The sequence below is a fragment of the Anser brachyrhynchus genome (assembly GCF_964034855.1).
Source record: "Anser brachyrhynchus genome assembly, chromosome: 17".
Taxonomy (NCBI): Eukaryota; Metazoa; Chordata; class Aves; order Anseriformes; family Anatidae; genus Anser; species Anser brachyrhynchus.
In genome coordinates, this window is record NC_137710.1 from 3,850,796 (window position 1) to 3,874,192 (window position 23,397).

The following is a 23,397-nucleotide window of genomic DNA, read 5'->3' on the forward strand; positions in this document are numbered from 1 at the left end:
GGAGAAGCAACCGCTTACGTTAGTTTGGTTCCTTCTGGGCTGTGGCCTCCACTTGACCAGACAGCCAAGACTCCAGGTTGCAAGAATTTTTGATGTGGGGGCTGCCTAAAAATGAATGAGCAAGCCTTCTCATGAGAGAGGTGCTTTCATCTCCCAATAAACAGCTTCTGCTTGTCAGGCAAAAGGCTCCCTTGATTTGAACTCTGCCGCACTGTTCTGTAAAATGAATTGTTATTGACATGTGGTTTCCAGGTCTGGCACTATGGACGTGCTTCCTGCTGCTTGTAACATCATCTGGACCTGTGCAGTCAGTGGCAGTATAGCACCCTCGTGCTGTGGATCAATTTTTGCTGAGGTTAAAAAAAAAAAAAATCCAGGAGGTATCAGGCAAGGGTGATCTGCACCTGATGTACCTGAATCCTGCTCTGTGGCTGCATTCCCCTCAGCTTGAGAGATGCTGCTGCTCTGGGGCCTTTCAATACCACGGTCATGAAGACACTACAGAGAAGAAAGGCTGCACCTCTTTGGAAGAAACCAAAGAGCAAAGCTACATCCAACTGTGTCCCAAGCCATTCTTACTGGGGCTAGTTATGCCGTGGGTGTTCTGAAGGATCGGGTTCGACTGTGAACCAGAATGGACATTCCTAGCATTCTTCCAATTTTGCCACCCAGCCTGCTTCAGAAAAAGTCCCGATGTAGGTGTTTATATCCTGTCTCTTTCTTCTCTCACAGTATTTGTCTTTCGAGCCTGGCAGCAGTGGAAGGAAACTTAGCACGTGATGCTGACATTCTGCCATGTCTGTGGGACTGCAGATTCCTAAAGTACTCAAACCTAGCTAAGAGAATAGCTAGGGAAATAGGAGGCAGAGGACCTACCCAAGCATGCAGAGGTTGGAATCCCAGTGGATTCAAGGAAGTGTGTAGGCTTTTATTCAGCAGCTGGGCTGCTCACATCAGGAAGGCTGTTTGGGTTCCTGCCTCCAATGCCCACACAGTCCCTTTCTCACAGCTTCCCACCTATGCTACATCATTTTGTGCTAGTGATCTGATCATTCGTATGTCTTACCAGAAGGGTATTCATGGGCATAAAGGGCTGCTGGATATTGTAGCACAATTGTGCTGGACAGATGAGCTTTGCTAGAACCTGGACATAGGGAAGGGAGGCAGAGAAATGGTCACGGTGGTGGAGAAGCTGCAAGGGAAATCCAGGAATACCAACAGCAGGAGCAGTGTCAGACATGAGTCCTGTGGTACTTGGCAAGGCAGCCAGGAGCAAGTGGAAATGAACATACAAACATGGGGACAAAGTCCCAGCACTTAACTGAGGGATCTGTGAAGACCACATAGCCCTCAGCAGGTCTTGGTTTGTAAAGCCTCTCCTGGAAACCTCAGACACAATTAAACAGAGACTGGTGAGCCTGGGCTCAGATCACAATGCATCCCTGATGCTCTGCTTATTACCTGAGAAAAGCTGTCAATGCCACGTGTGGTATCAACTGTTTGGCACACAGCAGGTCTCTCTCTGGTCCTGAGGAGCACCAAGCCCCTGCAGCTCCTCCAAAAGCTCAGAGGTTTCTTCATGTGGAAATATTCACCCGTTTCAGGACTGGGCCTAGGGTCGTGTTCTAGAACAAAATAGACCAATGGAAAAAAAAAAGCTGGAGAAGCTGTAAGAACTGCGTGTTTCATAAAGACCTCTTTAATCAATGTTGGCAGAAATACACCTCTGTCTGAGTGTGAATCTTAACAGATACAGTCCAGCTGGAATTTTCCCTGGTTTTCTGCTGCTTGACTCGCCACTCCTTATTTATTGTTGTTTTACACTCAAATTTCCAGCTAAGTAGGGTTATTCCTCCAGAGTTAGTGCTGGTAGTAGAGACTGCTGTGCCACAGTGTGTGCCTTCACACACTGCTGCCCTTGTATCACTGTGTTTGCACCTGTTTGTCTACACTCAGCTGCTTCAGAAAACTTCCCTCCAGACTTTTCCTTCCTCCTTGTCCCACCGTACACACAAGGGCCCAGTTTCCCTGCTCCCAAGCCAAGACACAGGAATGTACTAGTCCCCAGTGATTCCCTCCAGCAAATTAGGAATTGCTGAACCAAGCAGGGTTTCAGCAGAGCAACATAGCCTCAACTGAAAATCCCCTGCTTGCTGTTTTTCTTCTTCAGTAGGGCACCATGAAATATTTACACCCAGTTTTGACAGGGCTAATTCTACTGCCCCATATATACATCTGCGTCTGCACACTGTATCCTTCACTACGTTTCTACTCAGCCAGATTTTCACTGGCCAAGAACCAGACCCTGGGGCTTCAGGAGGACTTCTGACCAATGAACAAGCCATTTCCATCACAGCCATCAGGACAGGAGGCATTTCTTACTATCTGCCACACTGTGATTTACACAAGAGCACTCCATCTTGGTTAAGCTACACAGTACCAACTTTAAACAGACAAATAATAACACCATAATACGTGCATAGACATGCCCTGCAGCACCCAGCAGCAGTTTAGCCAGTTACAAGTGAAGTCAATACCCTTATAAAGGCTTGGGGCTGCTCAATGGTGCCTAGCACATCAACGGTTTAGAGCTCGGCAAACCCTAAACCATGAACACCCACTATTGTGCTGAACACGCATATTGTGCTGAAATTTGCTTTTAAAAATACACATTATTTAGCTCCAGGAAATACTAGATTATAGCTTCTCAAAACAAGAATCAGACCCCCCCCACCTCCAATTGCTCCCTAAATTAGAATATTTCTGAATAGGAGTAAAGGATTGCATACTCACCCCTGCCTAGAGTCACAGTCCTTTGTCCTGCTCCGTTTTTTTTCCTTGGAGGAAAGCAGCTTTGAAGATGCTCCTTCTCCTTGGACATACAGTCTTACCAGTTCAGGAGAGGGGTAGGGGAACAGGGCTGCAGGGGAACTGCTGTGCTGAATGTCTGTAGTTCACGGCACTAACTGGCCAGAGAATCCTATTACGTGATAGGTAACAATCCAAGGCCTAATTTATGGAAATTTTGACCTTCAGTCCCCTTTGACATATTCGGATCAGCCACAGCCTGTGTGAGATGTTAAAGCTCTTACAGTAAGGGGCTCTAAATCAGCCTGCGCGGCTGCTGGAGCCAGTGAGCGGGTCAGAGGTAAGAATTCACTGAGGTTTGTGTGTGGGCTGCTCAGAGCCTGTTTGACATTTATAAATCAGTGACATTCTTCTACACAGCTCAGTGCATACAAATCGCTTCAGTCTCTCTGAGGAGGGCCCCTCATGTCAGTGAAGGCTGGATTTGGGCATCCTTGGCCTTTCCTTTTGACTTGTGCAGAATAAGCCTAAACAAATCCAGCTTTATTAGCTAGCGAGGTCACCTACCACCATAAGTGTGACCTGCTCCCTCAGGATGGCGGAGTGAAGGATCTTTTAGAATCAAACCAATCTCCAAGGACTTTGTGCCGTCTTCAGGGCTTGGTCATGAAAGTCTTCAACACCAGGTGCCATACCAGCTGCCTCATGCTTTCATCAGCTGCCATAACAAATGTTGTGTTCATTAATATTGTTATTAGTGTAGCACAAGCAGCCACGGTCCTGTTCTGCTCAGTGCTGGGCCAAGAGGAGGTGACCAGCTGGATGTCAGCAGCTTCCCAGGGAAAACTACTTGCCACAAATAAAGCTCCACCAGGCTGAGACCTTTGAGTAGGCCTGCCCCGAATTTCTCACACTCTGGACTCTATGTAGAGAGAAAACATGATGAGAAAAACATAACCAGGGCTGCGGACAAGGTAACGTTAACATCAGCCAGTTATTGTGCAATAAACGTCCATCTTGGCTTCTGCAAGCCTGACCTGTTTAACCACCGCTTGCTTCTCCAAACCCCGAGGGTTTACATGGACACCCTGTTCCCTCAGCGCTGGCAGTGCCCTGGCACACCCTGCTCATCCCTGCTAGCGGCTGCGCTGGCCTTTGGGACACCCTCCTGTTGCACTTAGGGTGGCCCCAAGCACACGATGGTGGGACATTGAGGACAGTTCCTCAGCGGCAGTGGACCAGCAGCCATGGAGCTGGTTACAAAAAGACGTTTTGGACTGTGCTGAGCCAGAAAGGGCTGGGCTGACAGAGAGGGGCCTATGGTGGGCTCGTACACTGTTGGGTGCACTGCCATGGCCACCTGCTGCTGCCCTCAGGTGAAGAGGGACGATGGCGATGGCCCTTGGGAACAGCTCTTCCCTCATGCCCACCTTCACGCTGAGGGGAAAATCTGCTGGGGGGGGGGGCGGAAGGCGGCAAAAGAACTGAGGTAAAAATTTGGCAGAAGTGAGGTAAAAATCTGACAGAAGTGAAGGAAAAAACTGACAGAAGTGAAGAAAAACTCTGGAGGGAGCAAAAACTCTGAAAGGAGAGAAATCAGCGTAGGGAAAGCGCAGCTCCGCGATGGCGGGGGGCTGCTCGGGGGGCGAAGCTCGGGGGGGAGAGGGCGGGCGGCTGCCGGGGCGCTCCCCGCCTGGGAAGTGCCTGAAAATGTCGGGCCGGGGCAGAGCTGGGGGGCCGGGGAAAGGGGAGGGCGCTCCCCGGCTCCCCTCCCACCTTCTCCGGATAAATGGGCCGGCGGGAGGCGGCGGGCGGGCGGCTGTAGCTTGCGGCGGAGCGCGGCCCGTCCGGCCTCGGCTCCCCCGCCGCGCCCAGCGCTCCCTGCCGGCGGGGCCGGCCCGGGCTCCGCCGCGTCCCCACCTCCTTCCGTGGGGCCGGGGGACCGCGCCTGTCTTCTTCCCCTTTCACCCTCCCTTCCCCGGGAACCGCCTGCCGGGCTGGGGGAAGGCAGCCGGGGCAGCCCGCCCCGGCCGATGCCGGCTGTCCCCGCCGCGGCAGGCACCGCCCGGGCTCCGGCAGGCTGGTGGCGGCCATCGGGACTCGGGGCGGGGGGCCCCCGGGCGCCCTTCTTCCCCTTCCCTCCCTCCCTCCCTGGGAGGCGCTGGAGGACTTTCTCCCGCTGCGACCCCCTCGCTGCCCCCCAGACATGGTAGGTCACCTCCAGCTGCAAGGGATGGACGAGAGCCTGAAGGAGAAGAGCCGGGAAGGCTTGCTGGACAGCCCGGACTCGGGGCTGCCCCCCAGCCCCAGCCCCCCTTTCTACTCCCTCTCGCCCGGCAGCGGCGAGGGCCGAGCCGGGGGGGGCAGCAGCGGCGCGGACCCCCCGGCCCAGGGGCACCGGCGAGAGGCCAAGGACGGCAAAGTGGTAAGAGCCGGAGAGATGGGGGAGAAGGGCCGGGAGAGCCCCGGAGCGGGGGGGGCAGCGAGGACGGAGCCTGGAGCCCCCCCCTCGGCTGCGGCCCCCTCGGCTCCCCCGGGGCTGCGGGGCACCGCCGGGGGGGTTCTGCTGTGCTCCGGGGTGGCGGCACCGCGGGGGGACCCCAGCAGAGGCACCGGAGAGCAAAACCAGGTCTTCGCCGCCTTCCTGCGGCGCGCAGCGTGCTGGCACCGCGCTGCCCGGTCCGTGCAGGCTGCCTCCAGCATCGGCTCCCGGCTGCGCGCCTGCATCCCGCGGTCCTCCGGGCCTGCCCGTGCAGCCACGTCTGCTGGAGCCCCCGCTGAAAAGAGAGAGGGAAGAGCTCGTTAGGACAGGGTGCAGGCGTGAGGAGTTTGTTAGGACAGGGTGCAGGCGTGAGGAGTTTGTTAGGACAGGGTGCAGGCGTCTGCCCGGGGAGTCGGTGTGGGGGCATGGGCTGGGGAAGGCTGCGGGTCCCTGCCCCTTGCTGGGTTTTGGGGCGCGAGGCTGCACGGACGGGGTGGGTTTGGTGGCTTGTCACGCAGGCAGTAGGGCCACAGGTTCTGGTTAGCCTGACCCAGTGCCTGGCCAGCAGCTGACTGCGGGGTAGGATTTGGGTAGGTTTCCCGTGACTATTATTCAGCTTGATTTTATTTATTTCTGTCCCTTAGCCGTAGAAAGCCTCTATAAAACACAAAGTTTAGAACATAAGCGATGGTGGGAGAAGTTTTTAAAGGACGATGAAAGTTCATCCCCAGGGATCTTTCGGATTTTTTTTTCTAACATATAAAAGGCTTTTGTAGATGGAGTCAATACAGTTAATTGACTGCTATGGAGAATAAAAACTGCAACACTAATCTTTCTGTGGGGAAAACTTATCTGCCAACGGATTAGTGACAATTCGGAGACTTCTTCCCAGTAGAGACACTTTGCAATAACTTAGCACACCCTTATTTCTTCCTCAAGTTCTAAGGCTATTTTAGCTTATTGAAAACTGCTTTTTACTCCCAAGCATGCCAAAACCATCCCCAAGAACAATGACTCCATCTCATCAGAGTACGGTGGGTAGGGTGTGAGGGATTAATTATGAAAATAAAATCCCAAAGCCTCTAACAACCACTGACTGCGGATCCAACTTCACAGCCTTACCTGCTGTTGCCTGGGCGTGTGCGCTGCCTTGATGGGACGGCTTATGTTCAAAGAGTTACTCACATGCCTCTGATTTGGCAGGATCAGGCTGTTGCTGTGCATTTGTAAAATAAAATGTGGGAGGATGATGAATGAAGGTTTGGTGGACCAGAAAACAGCTGGGGTGGAGGTGTCTGCAAAGCTCCGTGATGGGGATATAACAGCCTCCATTCCAGTAATCGTGACAGTCAGCCACCACTCCTCTCAAGAAGGCCTGTAGATATTGGAGATGAAAGATCGTAAGAACAGAAAAATCTACGTCTTGGACTGCTTGGATTGAGAGTTTTAGTGCTCCTAGAGGAAAAAGTTATTCGGGTGATCTGTGCAAAGCAAAACTACATTTTTCAAGTTACTTTTCCTATTTTGATCACAAATTAGTATTTTAAACATTACAGAAGAACTCAAAACTGTGGATGTTTGATTTTTATATCACGTTGCAACAGCATGGGTAGTCTTGGGCCCCAGCTGTTAGGGTAGGGGTTTCATATACTGCGGATATTTCCATGCCCTTAGGTCCAGAAGATCGCATAGGTACTAACAGTGAAGCCAATTTGAGTGCATTATTTGGAGCGGTGCAGGACTGTGCTCCCTAACTCTGTTTGGTATATTGCAAAGCAAAGAACCAGGCAGGAGTTTTCACTCCACTTGACTGCACAGAGAATTTCACTTCTCACTTCCAGCCTGCAAATACTTGCAGCTGCTGTTAAGAAAACAGGAAAAATACAGAGAGCATTGCTTGCTTTGTACTTCTACATTTCAGTGTCTAATTAGCTTTAACCTTACCATTTAACAAGGACTTGCAGATCTATGAGCAATTATGCAATCCATGAATGTGCTTCTGTTTAACTCCACTACTCTGCTGTTCATCAGAGCATGCAGAATTGGCAAATCAATAATTGCAGCTATTTGCACACCAACACATGCTTTTTTAATTGCTGATTATGTTAGTGTTTGTTTTGCTTATAAACGTGACAAAACCAGGAATGCAGACACCACTCTTTGTGCTGTAATACTATAGAACCATATGTAACTCAGTTACTAATGGCCAAAATTCTAGTATGTACAGTTACAATAAATTGCTGTCAGGTGAACAAAACAACGTTCCAGATCTGTGGGAAGGATTTCCTACCATTCCTTGCTGCAGACCTATCAAAACCACCAGTCTGAACCCAGTTGTGTTCTTTTGCAGTCAGCTATTTTGCTCCAACTTCACAAATATGTAGCTCCTCTCATACAGACCAAAATGAGATTGCATGCCCTTATCGAAGACTTCTTTTGTGTGTGTAAAATCCATGCTCTCCCTGCTTTGTGTCATTAACTGATTCTGAAAAAGTAAACTCTTTTCTCTTTAATAAGCACGACTTTGTTTCAAAGACAATGCACCATTTATTCACATTTAACCAGCCAATTTGGCTACAGCTTTGGGATCCAAGAAAATATGAAAGGCAATTTAGGACCAGAGTCATAAATACCACAAGTTCAACACCATTTAGGGACTTTTTTTTTTTTTTAATTTTTATTTTACTTGCAGTGCAGCAGGAATTGGCTTTTATTTCTTCAAGTAAAGTCTATGTAGGGAATTTGTCAGTTGTTTTCTGCTTAAGTGCTAATATCCTAATGAAAATAGAAGGTAACTTTGACCTAGTTCTGCCTTTTAAATCTGAAACATGATTAAATTGATCTTTCGGCTTGGGTTACTGAATTCCCTAGGCTTTTCTTGTAATGCTGGGCCAAGGGGAACACACATACCATGGAATAAATGTCTAATAATAGGCACAAAGAAGCAGTTGCTGGAAGGGTAGGGAATGAAATGGCATCAAGATAGCTAGATCTGCTTAGAGTTTTCCTTCTTGTTGTTGCCCTGTGATATAGTTTTAGGCTAGAAGGACTGATTTTGAGCTCTTTCTAGTGCTGCACTGAAATAAATGCTTGGCATCCGATAGCATCACTCCTAATGGATACCAGAAGGGATCAGGACCACGTTCATCTACAGAACTATGCATCTTGAAGCAGAATGCTTCTTGTCCCTTCCCAATGCTGCTGCCACTGCAACAAGTTCCTTTTTATTTGAAAGATTAAATATTTATGAATTCAACACCAGCCTCACTGTGCACTGACTTCTGTGGGACTATCCCAGTGGATCAGTGTTCAGATGAATGCCCCCACATAGGGAATTTCTACTTACGTTCAGGAGCTGTTTGACAACAGTGTGGTGCCAGAATATGCCCTCTGTGGTGGGAAGAGATTCCAGCTTCATCTTCCGTACCGTGGAGGAGGAGTGTACCTTGCCTCTTGGTGTAGCTTTCAGGGGCATGGTCCCATCAATAGAGTCCAGGTCAGCGTGTGTGCCAGGCCTGTTGGATTTATGGCCAATATCAAAAAAAAACAACAACAAACACCTCTCCCTGACATGCCACTTATTGAAGAGCCTTTGGGGCCACAGAGCCCACATCTTGCTCTACGCTGAAAGAGCTCCAGGAAGGGGGGCTGTGTCCTGGGGACGGGGTGAGGAGCGTGGCCATGGAAGTGTTTCCAGGCAGCACGTAACTTCCAGGCCTGCCACCCCCTGCAGGGAAAGCACCTGGAGAGAAAGGCCCAGCACCCCCAACCTGAGCCAGCTTGCAGCCCGCACACGCAGCAGGTGACACGTCTTCCCAAGTCCTCGTGGGTCCCAGCAGCTCTGAGGAAAGCCCCAGGCTTGTCCAGAGAGCAAGGCAATTTCCACTGTTGGCACGGTGCCTTTTGCCCCAAATGCTGTTCAAATGAAGTGGAAATGGGCAAATCTCTCAGCAGGCATCAGTCTGCATCACTGGTGCAATTAGCAGCGAGACGGTAGTGTCAGTACACCTAAGCTGGTGAGCTCTGTATCAGCTGGGGGGGGGGGGAGGGCAGGCATGTATTCTTGATTCAGGCAGTTCGTGATAAAGGCCAGCAGGGAAAAAGTCATAGGACTCTCATCACCTATGCTAAAAATATGGCTATAGCTAGGGTGATGTCTTCTAGCTGTTTAATTTCTGTTGCATCTCTAACACTGGACCCTAAGTGGAGTAATACGTTTCCCACTTGAAGTAGAAGAGGCAGGAAGGATTAATTCTTTGAAATAATAAAGCCCTGCTTTATACTTGAGGTCTGCATTTACTGTTATCACTTCCAAATAAAATCTCATCCGGCTTTAGTATAAATTACTTGTAATGTGCAATACATAAAGATATTGGGAAAATAAATGGTCTGTAAAACAAATACTGCTTATCAGCTAGCGCAGAGAATGTAGATGTGTGTCAAATAACTCAGCCAGATCTTTCATTACAGCTGTAAATAACAGCTGAGTAAAGTGACATTTTCATGGGCCTGACATGTTACCGTAGTGGGAAAATGTGGTGAGAGATTTGCTTATGCCCTAGCGAAGTTAGGAGCTGGGAATTTGGGAAGCTGTATCCTGTTTGTATCCCTGATGCTTGGAAAACCATTTCCCCTTACAGTCCCTAGGGATCTAATGCCAAATCCTGGTGCCTTCCACATAACGACCGTGCCTAAAGGAGTCAGTTCTGGTCTGTGTCGCTTTCTGGGGAAAAGTTTTTTTTTTTTTTGGGGGGGGGGGGTATTTTTTTCAAGTCACATTAATTTCCTTCCTTTCTTTTTGCTTTGCTGCCTGGAATGTGGAAGCTACGAGAACAGCCAGTAGACTGCAGGCCCGTTTCATGGCACGTTATTTACCATAACTCTGCTTCCATTCTTGTAAAATACCCCAAGCGAAAAGCATCTTAACAGAGCCCGCTAATTCTAATTAATTATTAGGGGTAACAGAAGGTTATTCTGCCCACCGTATTATTTTTGCTGTTGTTCTCTGGGGTCTGAATACCCCCAGGAACCAGTCGCTGAGATGTCACTCCTGGCAGGTACCAAGCAGTGACACGGAACTGAAGGACGTACATCAGTCGTAAAGCAAGAAGTCCTCTGCAATACTAACGTCAGCACAAAGGAAGTGCTCTTGATCAGCAGTAGGTTGAATTCTGTTCAGCAACTGATTTTATGTGTATTTATTTATGTACTCCTTGAAAAAAGCAGAGCTTAGCTACCCAGGCCTTTACATGCCTGAAAGGCATCAGAGTTAAGGCAGAGGGAAAAATGCAGCCAAACAAGAATCACTTCAACTTTTTAATAATACTTTAACCCTTCGCTGGTTCAGACAAAATTAGGTACTGGAAAGGAAATAAAAATGCTGACATATTTACCGCTTAATTTTTGTTCACCTTGGCTCTGTTTTAAGGGCATAACATGTACTTCTGCCTCCTCAGCCTTCCTGGACTACCAGACTCATGTTCTCCCTGGATAAAGATACGGGGTTGTGGTGGCTTCTGCAGGGTTGTGCTGGCTTCTACTGGGCTGTGGAGGATGGTAGGAGTTGCTCAGTTTTCTGCTGAGCATCTGCTAAGTAGCAACACAGCTCTAATTACTGGGGACAGATTAATTAAGTCCCAGCCATAGCCTTCCAGCACAGCAATCCTAGGGTTTCTTTGGATAGACAGACCTTGACCTGTGGGCAGCCTGCTCTAAAGGGCTTGTGCAGGGCTACAAAGAAACTCACCTTATTGTGAAGTGTCTTGAGATTGCTGAGTGATTGCTAGAGATGAGCCAAGGATGGTGATTTCTCTGGCAGGTCAGCAGTCCGGTGCTTCTGTTCTTTCAGCCTTTCCTGTGCAGAAGGAAAAAGAATTGAGTCAGTTCTTGTTGTTTTTCTTTTTTTATGACAGGCTGAACATTTTTGTTTTGTTTCTACCTTAAAATACATTTGAAGGAGCTGCTGTCAAACTGTTGCCAAAAAGCCAACTTCTGGCGTGTGTCGAGCATTCGGCATTTCAGCCCCAAAGACAAATCTGGAAAGCTTGGATGCCCTGTTACTTGCTTCCAAGCTCCAAGTGAGATTCAGAAGCAGGTATTTCAGAACATCACTGGAGGCAAAATGAAAAGTCATCTGAAGTGCCTTTCAGTTGCTGCTCTGTAAAATCTGCACTCGCTGTTTACTGACCCTTCCACCCCATGCGAGCAGTTCAGTTGCTTGGGGAGCAGACTGCAGGGTCTTGCTGATGATTTTTAGACCATCCTTTGTAAGGTATTTACATCTTCCATCTGCAGAATTCCAGGTGACTTCCGAGGTTTCCACCTGCAGCTGCTGATGGTACTGCTCATGGTAGATGAGTGTGAATCTGTAACTGTCTCTGCTGGGTGGCACAAGTCACTCACTGGCTTCGGCTTACCCATGTCCACAATTGTCCCAGCTTTCTAAATTAACAGGCTTAGTCTGCAGGTCTGAAGTTGATGCTAATTTACAGCATGGATGTATGAAATGTGTTATTCCCTTTTTTTCACCCTTCCCTGCCCAGATCAAGGTTAACTGTAACTCGCAGTGGAAGTAGTCTCATCACCTCTCCAGCCAGAACTAACCTGGAGAGAAGCGAGTCCTGCTCTCACCAAATGCAGTGGCAACTTTTTCACTGATTGATTTCAGTCATGCATGAGAGATCCTCCCTGCCTCCCTGCATGCTGGTACTGTTTCTGCAGCATGTTCTTGTTTCCTGTTCCCTGCTGTGGGGCTTGTGATTTCAGCAGACAACGTTTGCCTCTGTCCCCACGTTGTGACGGAGCAGCACCCCCGGCACGCAGCAGGCTGCAGAGCCCGTTCCTTTACAAATGCCGGGGGCCAGATGTCCACAAGCATTCTTGTGAAGCCACAGAAAGGACCTTGCCTCCTGCATCCGTGTCTCCAGGGGTGTTCAGAGCATGCTTACTGTCAGCATATGTTAGCAAGAAGTGGGAAGGTTTGTTGGTTTGTTTGCCTGGGAGCACTGAAGTTGCTTCTTTAAAATTGCTTCTTTAAAACAGCACTTTACAGACGCCCTTTGCAGAGCTCTTACGAGATTTGGATTTCTCTTGTGTTAATCCAGCAAGGACGCTCGTGGTTACCACCCTTCCAGCTTTGTTATTTGGTGTTCTAGCAAGCCAGTCTGGATCTTAAAAGCAGCTTAATTCACAACTGTTCACAACCTTCCCTATGGAAACGGCGCAAATAGAAACAGGCACGTGTGTTTGTCTGACACCAAAACAGCTTCATGGAAGAAACATCAGCTGTAGCACAGGCTCTTTTACATAGGAAAGAAAATCTCCTGCAGGAGGGACGCATATCCCCAGCCCTTCTGCCTTCACCACTTGAGACAATCTGCGTCTCTTTGCAGGTGACCCCCCAAGAGAGCAGCTTGCCTGCCTTTAGCAGAGCCCACGAACACGAGCACATGGTGTTTGATTCCAGCACCCAAATGAACCTCTTCTCACGCACAAGATGTCTTTAGAAAGAGCACAGGATGTTTGCAGGCTGTTAAAAGCAAGAGATCTGCACCCTTGTGAAGTAAGGCTTGTCAGATCTAAACAATTCACATTTCAGAAGGAAAGGGCTTTATTTACAACCAGAAAGGCTGCCCTTGCCCTTCCCTGTAAAGAGTGTTGAAAGCAATCCAGGAATGAACTTTGCCTTTTAGCCAGTGTTTGCTAGGGAGAGTGAACACATTTTCCTCCCCCCTTACAAATTTCCCCCTTTTTTCCCCTCATCCCTTGTACAAATATTGTCCTTTTTTGGCAGCGGATTAGAAACAGTCAAAAAGAGCGGCTCGCCATTTTACCTTACAATTTAACACAGTAGTAAAGTGCAGGGATGTTTCAGTAGGGAAAGAGTAAACAGCTTTGTGGCTTTGGGACACAGAATTGAAGGGCTTGGAGAATTCAGATGAAGCAATGACATTGTTTTGCCTTAGCCTAAGGCAGCGAGCCCAAGCCACCAGAGAAAACCAGACCTGAGCTAGTGTGAGCTGATGCTGTCGAGCGGACTCCAGAGGTTGGCCAGTTAGCAGCAGCCGAGGGGTGACCTGGTGAGCATCGTGGGGGTCTGCGTGGTGTACAGGGCAGGGCACAAGGGGAGGCACCTCACCTGGCACCAGCGGTAGGAACAGGGCCACGGCTCCAGGATTGCCCCCTTTTCCTCCCGACCAGAAGGTGCTGGGGAAGGTGGAGGGAAATGGCACGGGAAGAGCAAGCCAATTTCTCTGTATCCTCAGCTGCCTTCAGTGGACACCGTGAGTCCTGAGACGGTCTGACTGACCAGGAGACTGATGAAAAATCTGTGTGATTCTAGCACACACATGGCTGACGTGTGGTGGAAGGTGGAAAAACTCCATGAGCTTTTCAGCCACCTAGAGACCTTTCAACCCTGCCCAGTGGCTGCCAGCCATCTCCTGTAAAGAGACCCTATGTCCCTGTGTGCCATAAATCACTGCTGACAGAAAAGTGGTGGCAGCGACCAAAACCCACAATGACATTTTTCCAGGATTAGGCTTAATTAGCTGCTGGGCTGGGTCCAGACACCAGACACAGGACCCCTGTATGTGGGAACTCATGTTTAAGAGCGCTCCACTATAGAGAAGTAGGATTATTCATTTTTGTGGTGGGCAGGGGAGCCTAGGCTGGACTGTGACAATTTGTCAGACTAATTAACTGCGGGATGAAATTAATCTTAAGAACCCACTTTCAGTGGCATGATTTGGAGCAGCTCCATTCATTAAGAAGTCCTGGCTTGAAACTGGTTCCCTGCATCGCAGCAGCCATGGGGTGCCCCAGTGTCTCACCCCGCGCTCACTTGTGCATGGTTAACGAGAACATCCCTTGGAACAAGCCAGCTGCTCCTGGCATGAAGACTTCAGCAACAGCTCATTCCCCGCTTGATCGTTCCAAGGGATACATTATTCTCAGCACACATACATATTTATGTGTCTGTATAAAACATATAGAAGCACTACTCACTTAAGTAGAACCACATCCTTTAAGTCAGCAGACTTGGGCTCTATCTCTGTGTTACATCAGACTTAGAGCCCTTCTTCATGCTTGGAGTCTTTGTAAGGGCTCACAGGCAGACAAGCAGTATTTTGTTTTGTTTTGCTTTTTGGTAAACCTGAAGCTTACATCTACAGCCTGGTCTAGAAAGCAGCTAATCTTGCCTGTTTTGCCTGCGAAGTCCTGGCTAAAAACCTAGCTTATGAGAGGCTGTGATCATTCATAACAGAGAAGGCAACAACATCAGGGTTAAAGAAGACATGTAAAGAATTGCCGTTCTTATGAGAAACGAGGAAGGAAAGGAAGGGCTAAATTTCAAAGAGCAGATACTGCAGCAGGGAATGCCAGAGGTCTGGGCAGAGTCACTTACCTGGGCAGTGAGCTGGGCAGAGCGAGGTTGGTCTTGGTGGGACCGGAGGGCAGCCCGCTGCGCTGCATCAGTCCTGTGAGCTGGAAGGCATCTGCAAACAGAGACAGGAGGGTGGAGGTGTCTTAAATGCAAGGCCTGCGCAAGGTTTGTCTGTGCAAGGCAGGGATTAATGGTCCCATTCCATACCAACCATCCTAAGGCTTTTTTTTTTTTTTTTTGGCAACTTGACAGTGGTCCTCCCCTTTGAGCGTTCTGCGTGGGGAGGAGTGCCTCCCTCCTTGTGATGAGCACCCCTCTCACCTGGGGCCCTGCTCCAAATCTAGAAAGAGCAGGGATTACGGGAGGGAACTGGATGATGCTGAGAGAATCAGCAAGGCGAGCTCCGCTTGTGTGCAATTAAAATCAGTGCTGCTGCAGTGATGTGTTCTCATTGCTGAGGAGCCTGCCACCTGCAGTGTCCCCTGTGGGACTCTGAGGAGACCGAGTTCAGCAAGCCTGGAGGCACTGGTGTCCCCTGCCAATGCTGAACGTGCTGTTCCTGACTGCTCAGCTCTCAGCCACAGCACGTTAAGAACTGTGCCAGCCTCATCTATTGTGTTACAACGCTCACTGTGCTGCTCTTCCCTGCAGATGCCTTACCTGCTCCTGAACCCGACCATGCCGGAGATGAGGCCTCGAATGTACCCCGTGTTTTTCGGAGAAAGCATTGAAGTCAGCCCTGAGCCCGTGCAGGAAATTAGGTACAGATGGGATTGGGTAGGCGGGTGGGGATTTCTGTCCTTTTCCTTGTTCTTTTTCTTCTGAAAAAAAAAAATAAATGTGTTTAAAAATGGGAGTCATGGTTATTTTGATGGAAAAGGAGGGAGGGACAGGTAGGAGGCTAATGCCTGAATTAAAGACACTGACAGCAGCAGAGGTGGAGGCGACTAGGCAAGAACTAGGATGAGGCTGTAAGAGAAGAAGACTACTTCCAAGGCCAGCTCATTTCCAAGGCTATGAGAGAAAACTGTTACCATCTGTAGGCTTGCCAGCCTGTGCTAAGTAACCTAGTGGTCTTTATCCTGTTCCCTGCTGACTTGTATCCTCACAAGAAGCAACCCCATTATACTTGGCACCTGTTTTTGTTAGCCCTTGCAGCAGAGAAACCAACATTAGCTCACAGAGAATTATCCTCCTCTTGCCGGGGTGGTCCCTCAAGCCAGCAATCGAGGTGTTCTGACCTCCTGCGGGACCGCAGGCAATGGCCTGTGGATAAACGTTCCCTGCTCTTCTTTTGGTGTGGAATGTACTCTGCAAACAGCATGGAGCGGTTACACACAGCTTGGGGCACGGCCGGTGGGAGGACTATAAACCCAATTCCCACCCCGCACAACCTATGCAAACGTCTCTCTGGAAATGTACCCCAGTAAATCTCTGCTTGCTGAGGAACTGCCGGCAGGCATGGTTTTATGGTGATTACATCGGAGTCTTGTTTTATGTGCACTGAATGACTTGCTTACACCCTAGCTGTGCAAAATACATTACAGCAGCTCGGATTACATGCAGTGCACAATCAGTCAGCCCCCCTCCGGGTGGAGGTAATGACAAGCACACACCCAGCTTTTAATCTTTTTTTACGTGGAACTGCACATTCCTTGGCTGCTGATTGCCAGAGGAGCGTTTGGGGAGTGGGGAAAACAACTGAAAGCCCTGCAGTTCCCTGTGGCCAGGGATTCTAGCAAAAGCCCTTTATTTGGCTTGGTTTCCATCCATCCCTTCTGGAGGCCAGCACAGAACATGCAGGGCAGCGACATCCTGCATTCTAGGGGGTTCTTCATCTGATAGCTTTGATCATGGCCGCTTCCTTGGAGCCCAACAGCGTGGATCTTTGTCAGCCGTAGCCCACAGCATCTCTGTGCTTTATCAGCTATTTGACCACTGCCTGTATTTTCTGTTGGCCCCAATAAGCAGCCTCACCCCTCATCTCCCAGTGCCCTGATTTTGGCTAGCTTGGGTTTCTCTTTGGGTTCTGATGGCAAGGCAATGTAAAGAGAAAAAAAAGAAGGACAAACACACAAACATGACAACAAGTGTCTGTCACACCATTATTTCTGCCACCCATGAAAACCTTATTTATGGCATTATTTTCCTGCTGAGACAACAGGCACTCTGAAAGCAGCAGCAGGTGTGTTGTGCAGGGAAGCAGATGCCCCTGACCCCAGTGGGACGTTTACCTCCAGCATAGCTCTCACGATTGAGCTGAAGCCCCAGTGGGCCCATGGAGGAAGCAGAGGAAGCAGCAGGCTGCCCGGAGCCTGTGCAAGAAGGTCCTTTCTGTCCTGGCACAAACAGGCAGACTATCCTCTGTGAACACACACTGCAGAAGTAGCTTCACAGCAAGGTGGGATTCCGCCAAGATGCACCAGCAGGAAGGAGTCTTCTTGGCCCTCTGCTTTGGGTTGTAGGGTTTGCATCAGTTCCAGTGTCTGTGCACTAAGAGGTCACAGATATTCCCAGCTCCATACAGTTAGAGAAGAGTCCTGCTTATCCTCTCTCCTTTGCTGCCTGGTGTGTGTGTTCATGACACCTTGCTGTCCTCCGTAGGTGCAATTCCGAGGTGAAGTACGACTCTGAGAAGCATTACCGGGATGACATCTTCTACGGCCCCATTCCCACTGTCACCACCTACAGCGAGACGGTCATCGCTGCACCCAACTGCACCTGGCGGAACTACAAGTCCCAGCTGATCTTCGAGCCTCGCCAGAAGCCACTGAGGTTTCAGAGCACGACCATCATTTTTCCTAAGCGTGCCAAGAACATTTACCGGACCACCCTCAACTACAGCCTGGGCTGTGCCAAGCGCTGGTTTTCTTCCAGCGTGCAGCTGGAACTTTGCGAGGAAACCAGCCCATGTGTCATCTACAGCGAGACCCTCTGATCCACCCTGCCGCTGGCAACCTTGTGACCTCAAGGAGGCCGTGGCCTTTGCTGGGTCTCTGGTTGGGCCCTCATCGATGACGACTAAATATTAATGGCTGGAGAAAACGTCATCTTGGGTGAGGATGAACTGGCTGGGAGGAGGCTTGCAGGGCATGGGATGGTTTTGATCAGTGAAAGGCTGGCTTGCATTTTGCGACGTTCCTGACATTTGTGATCTGGATTTTATTTTATTATTTTTTCCAAGCATATCTATTTTTGACTTGTGCTTAGATGAAATCAAGATGACTAAGGACCCTGTTACCCGTAGCAGAGTGCTGCCTTGTGAGCTCTGTAGGTCTTGTCTAGCACATGGGTGAGACTCACTTCAGAGCTATTTTGGTCTTCTTCAGAGAAGACCAACTGCAGAGTCAGCATCCGGCCTGCCCAGCACACACCAAGCCCGGTCTCTTGGAGTTTAAATGCAGAGGAAGATATTTGTGTCAATACTTCACATCCTGCATCCAACAGCTTACCTGGGAGATAGCTGCAATATTACACCACTGCAAGAATATCAGGCCTAACTTGCTTGTGGGAGTGGGGACTGTCACCAAGAAAAAGAGGAGGAAAGCAGGTGCACAGTGCTTCTGCCAGCAGCTAGCTGTTCGCATACTATAACAAGGCATGGCACAAGCAGGTGATGGGAGGAAGGCCTACCCTGACCCACAGCCAGCTCTTCTGCAACCCCAGCCTAGCCACGAGGATGCAGGGGAGACTAAGGAGACTGAATAGCTATGGGGCTGTTTTCTAAAGTGTCCAAGGGGCTTAGGAGCCCTTTTTCAGAAGTACTGGCAGCCCAAATGTTGCCATGCTGTTTGTTGTACCTAACACCCAGTTTGCAGGGATCTTTATGCACTCACTTTTGAGTTTCAGGATATTACAGAGAGGAGCGTAGCACAGCAAAATGTTATCTAGCTTTAAAAAAGCCGGTGCAGGTTTAACTCGAGAGTAAGGTTGCTCACCTTCTCAGTAGTTTCCATAACCGTGTCATGGACAGCTTACCTGACTGTGGAGGAGCATCCAGACTGTCTCTGTGTAGAGCCTGAAGTATTGAAGAGCCAAAATCTGTGCAGGATTTTCTTAATCAGCCAGGTTGTAGCAATTAAACAGGTATTACACAAACAGCCGAGCTGTCCCTGCAACAGGATCAAGCACAGAGATAACAGGAGTCACTACAGCCATCCTAAGGTAAACCGTTCCCACTCATGAATCACATCTCCCAGTATCTCTTCACTTTGTTAGCTTGCTGAAAATCTGCAGGAGCCTGGATTCCTACAGACATATAACCTTTGAAAATGGTATGGAATTGTCTCCAAAAATCATACCAAGAATTTCTGCATGCTGCTCAGAAGAGCCCAGACTTAGAAAATAACCACATAGATCTGGAAATTAATTTCCAGCTTTCATTCTTCTAAACTTTCCATTTTTTTTCTGACTTGCTGCAAGTCTGATTGAGTTATTTCAGAATGCAGCTAAGAAGCCAAGTCAGAAAACCTATTAACAGTGTCAACAAGACACAGCTGATTGCCCAGAACAGTTGACGCACAAACCCACAGAGATTTAAAAAGAAATCCCACAAAAAAAAAAAAAACACAAAAAACAGTCTGACAAACTTTAAGAAAAATAGTGACCTACAAAGATACTTTTTTTCCATCAATTTTAAAAGGCAAATGGTAGGTGTGACCAGAACTGTGACCTTTATGAAACAGAGTTCTCTTATTTAAAATGAAGCACTTTTTTTTTTTTTTCACCTTAAATCCTGACAATTGAAGCATCAATAGTACTGAAAGTCATATTCTGTGGTAGTGGTGAGCTCTGCCTCTGTCTGGGAGTTAGATCTGGGTAGGAAGAAATGTCTCATAGGATTTCCAAGGCTTCCACCTACTGCAGAATTATTTTCAGCAACACAGAAAGGAGGACTGTATTTGTTACTGGTCAGATTTTGCTGTCACTCACCATCAGCAGCAAAGCCCAGAGAAGCAACATCTGCCCCCATGGGGATCGATTCCTGAAGCAACCCTTCTCCCCAGCACTCCACCAAATGTGAGCGCTGCAGAGTTAGCCAACAGGGCACCTGAAACTAGGCTGAACGTGGCCCTAGTGCAATGCAGGCTGGTGATACACTTACTTGCTAACCTGTCTTGAGGACTGTCCCTTATCTCCTAGTGCTGCGGACAAGGCGTATCACGGAGTTGTTGGGCCAGTGGAAGCACTTGTCTGCCTTCCTGGGCACGCAGTGAAGGCCCAGGAGGGCTCTTTCCATGCACCCTTGAGAGTCTGTGGCAGAGGGGAAGGTTTCCAAGCTGAGCGACAGTGTAATCCAGGTTCAAAAGCAGCTCAGGGCCAGGCAGGACTGGCTTGGGCACAAATAGGAAGGTCTGTCAGGCCAGTCCTTGCACCCAGGAAACCCTTTTGTGACGACAGATCAGATCGCAGGCACCTCCGCTGAGCAAGCGTGGGGACAGGCTCGTTGTGGGCCTCCAGGCTGAAGGATTGCCTGAGACTCCTCGTTCTGACCACCCATCAGGCTTTTCTGCTGCTAACAGTTGAATTGCTCCCTTGCTACAAGCACAAAACTGCAGTTTCTGATTGCTCTGGTCTTTGAGCAGGGCAGGTTTTCCCCCAGGGCCTGTCTCTTTGGGTCACAGTGAGAGGCCTGCCCAGCCATGGGCCTTTCCAAGCAGACGAGACCCACACAGACATCCCTGCACTTACAGGAATTCTGACATGTATTTATTTTTCATGACAGACCTGGCTTCAGCTTTTCTGCAAGTTCGTCCTGTCCTGTACACGACAGAGCCAATGTACCAGGTTAATCTCATGATCGTTTTTATCCTGGCCAACTGCGGTCTTCTACCTGCTTTGTCTGCTGTTAGTTCTGTTTCCTCAACATTGGCTGCAGTGGAAAAAGAAAATTCAAAAAGCTAGTGTGCAAATATAAGTCCAGTGGGTTTATATCCACCACAGCCTGGTCTTTGACCCCACAGGGATAGGGGCTGCTAAGGCAACGTCTCACAGGTGGACGTGGCCCCCAGGAAGGTGCAGGGGAGGGCTGCATCCTTGGCAGTGCAGGGTCTCCACCCTCCCAGGCTGCTTTGAAGCCTTATGCTTTGTTTTCTCTGCAAATAGACTAGGAATGACCTAACAAGCTCCCACTCCTTTGAGCTTAAGCAGGATTTTTTTGGTCTTGCCATGTCAGGAAAAAAAAAGCCGAGCTGCATAGCCAGGGACAGGCTGTGGTAGGCTACCATCCTGGGCCACATCCAAAACTGTGATATTGCCAAGTAAGTGCCTGTAGGAATTTTTGAAAAATACCGTCTTAGATGGTGTCTCCCTCGGGCCCATCACAAGCTGCTTTTCTTCTCCGTGAAAGCTGGCACTGGAAAGAGACTTTGTTCTGTGCAAAACCACAATGGGCACAGATCCCACCCTGCCTGCCCACCCTCTGTCCCTATTGCTCCTAGCCCTGTGGCTGGGTGAGCAGTGCTAAGAGACAAAAGTCATCTTGCTCTGAATTTGTGAGTGCTGATTATTATTATTATTATTATTATTGGTTTTGCTCAAATACCAGAAATTGAGTTTTGGGTGCATGTTGCGAATAAACCGCTCCCAGGCACCAAGTGCTTTACTTCAGTACGTTTTGTGCATCTAGAAGAAACGATTAGTTCCACTAGAGAGGTCTCTTTCTTTTAAATGGAGCATTATTTATCTCAACCAACAGATCTTTGTTCAGGTGTATTTTCTCAAAGGTACAAATGATAAATCTAGCCCATGGAAAATGCTGCTCAGAAAGGTGAATTTCCTTGAGCAGCTGGGACTGTGACAACATGATTTCTCCCCAGGATCCTAACATGCCCGTTGCCCACAGCCCTGCATGCCTGATGGGTAAATCACATTCTGTCTTTAGAAATTATTTTCCACCAATAGTTATTTTGGGATCAGAATCTTTCTCACAAGGCTCCTGGTTTTGGGTTTTCTTTTATTTTTTATTTTTTATTTTTTTATTTTTGAATTTTTGTGCTTTTTTGGGAGGGAGGGATGTCTAATATGCTCTGTTTTACATCAGAACAGAACATTTCAGAAGGTCACTCTCTGAAAGGTGAGGGGTTTGCCCTTCATCCTCTTCACGCCTGTGATCGTTTTACCCCTAAATGCAACAGAGTATGCTTGTGTCTGGTCTGCCTGCATTGCTGTCATCGCATTTGGGGTCAAAAAGGGGAAACCCTAGCTAAATATTGAACTTTAAGAATCTGCATAATACTTTGCACAAATGCAGAGAACAACTTTGACCAAAACAGTTTACGGCTTCTTTCATTTTTTTTCAATTTTCTTTCCATTTTTTTTTCTTCCTAAGCCAGCTCTACTTTTCTCAATGTGAAACATATTCGCACCCTAGGTGCAGACTTTCTGGGAATGATGAAAATGAGGTTTGGGTGTTGATAGCAGTGTTTGAGTGAACTGCTGGTCAGAGAAGTGAATGCTATTTACTATTTATGTTGAGTGAGTCTTACAAAAAAAAAAAAGGAAGGGTCACTAGGAGGTAAATGAACGAAAGACTTTGCAGAGCAAACTGAGGACTGAAGGCTGTGTGAATCTGAGATAGACGTGAGTGGATCTGTGTGTGAGCACTGTGAGCTAGGATACTTAGCCATTGTAGTTTTAACCTGCTTTTTTCTCCTTCCCTGCAGGGAAGGGCATCCTTGCCTTCTTTAGAGCTGAAACACAGTCAGATCCATCCTCTGTCACAGTCACGCAGTCCCACTGAAGTCTGTGGAGCTCAGCGTTCCCCAGGCTTGCAGGGGACTCTGTGCAGAGCTGTGCCTGTGTGCAGAAAGGGGAACACGTTATAATGACGGATCTGGGTGTGGGATATTCACATTTCTACTGCCAGATAAAGTCCGCTCCCTGAGGATTACCCCATCACTCACAAGTTGCTCAGTTCTGGGCACATCCCCTACAGCTCACCAATAACCATTGTATTTGATGACTTGGGAGGCACTCATTCCTCTTCAGATACTGTGATGGCCAACAAAATGAGCAAAGTATCCTGCCATGTGAATCGTGACCTGAAGATGGGGTTGAAAGATGTTTGAGGGTTAGAGAAGGGAGAACATATTACTGGTGGAAATGCAGAAGGATGTGTCATATTTTTATTTTTGTAAGTCTGATTCTCTAAGTGCTTGTAAAGTACTTGACTGTTGTATATGTGGTGATGCAGTAGTTCTCAATATCCTTTTATTTTTGTATATTCCCCATCTCCACAATAATCCCTTCCTGTTCAACTCATAGAGAGTAATTTAAGAAGACAAAATTTATATATCATAATAAAACGTGCAAACTGTCGTGCTGATGTATGTGAGCTTCCTTCATCTTTCTTACCCATTCTCTTGGTGCCTAATGCTCCTTTCCCATCCAGAGGGAATGTTTTTGGTGTCCTCCTCCTGCACCCATGGGATTTGGCCCAGCTGCCCCAGGTCGGGAGGCTGTTGACCCATATGGGCAGCACCATGACCTGACACCTGCTCTGTCCCATACGTCCCGTGAAAGTTTAAGTTACTCAGGCAAAGGGCACGAAACTTGCTTCCTGCAGAGGCTGTTTTGCTCATCAAGATTTCACTGGTCAGCAGTTTTACAATTTCTTATCTTAAATTTCCCTCTTCCTGCTCAATCTTGTTCTACCCAGCTATGAAGCCCTGGTGCTCAGTCTGGTTAGTTCCTCTCCCAGTGTTTCCACGCCCTTCAAGGG

The 23,397-nt window shown here is 48.5% G+C and overlaps 2 protein-coding genes and 1 long non-coding RNA gene across 4 annotated transcripts in view; 2 read left to right on the forward strand and 1 right to left on the reverse strand.

The window, feature by feature from the left end:
- Positions 1-4,763, reverse strand: part of LOC308179670 — a 43,146-nt gene extending 38,383 nt beyond the window's left edge. The window contains exons 1-2 of the long non-coding RNA XR_013940472.1: positions 2,794-4,763; positions 1,462-1,625 (exon numbers count right to left, since the gene is read on the reverse strand). This is a non-coding gene — a long non-coding RNA (uncharacterized lncRNA). The remainder of the gene's footprint in view (positions 1-1,461; positions 1,626-2,793) is intronic.
- Positions 1-23,397, forward strand: part of LOC308179656 (uncharacterized protein) — a 224,520-nt gene that overhangs the window by 132,630 nt on the left and 68,493 nt on the right. The gene's annotated exons all lie outside the window — the stretch shown is intronic.
- RFLNA (refilin A) lies at positions 4,636-22,993 on the forward strand. Of its 2 annotated transcripts, XR_013940468.1 has the most exons (4): positions 4,870-5,233; positions 15,327-15,436; positions 17,280-18,839; positions 22,340-22,993. XR_013940468.1 is itself a non-coding variant. In XM_080560209.1 (3 exons), exons 1-3 carry the CDS (start codon positions 5,015-5,017, stop codon positions 17,611-17,613), a joined length of 663 nt encoding a protein of 220 aa, XP_080416335.1. In that variant the 5' UTR covers positions 4,636-5,014; the 3' UTR covers positions 17,614-22,993. The 2 variants fall into 2 exon arrangements, 1 of the variants encoding a protein (XP_080416335.1); XM_080560209.1 differs by having other exon boundaries at positions 4,636-5,233; positions 17,280-22,993.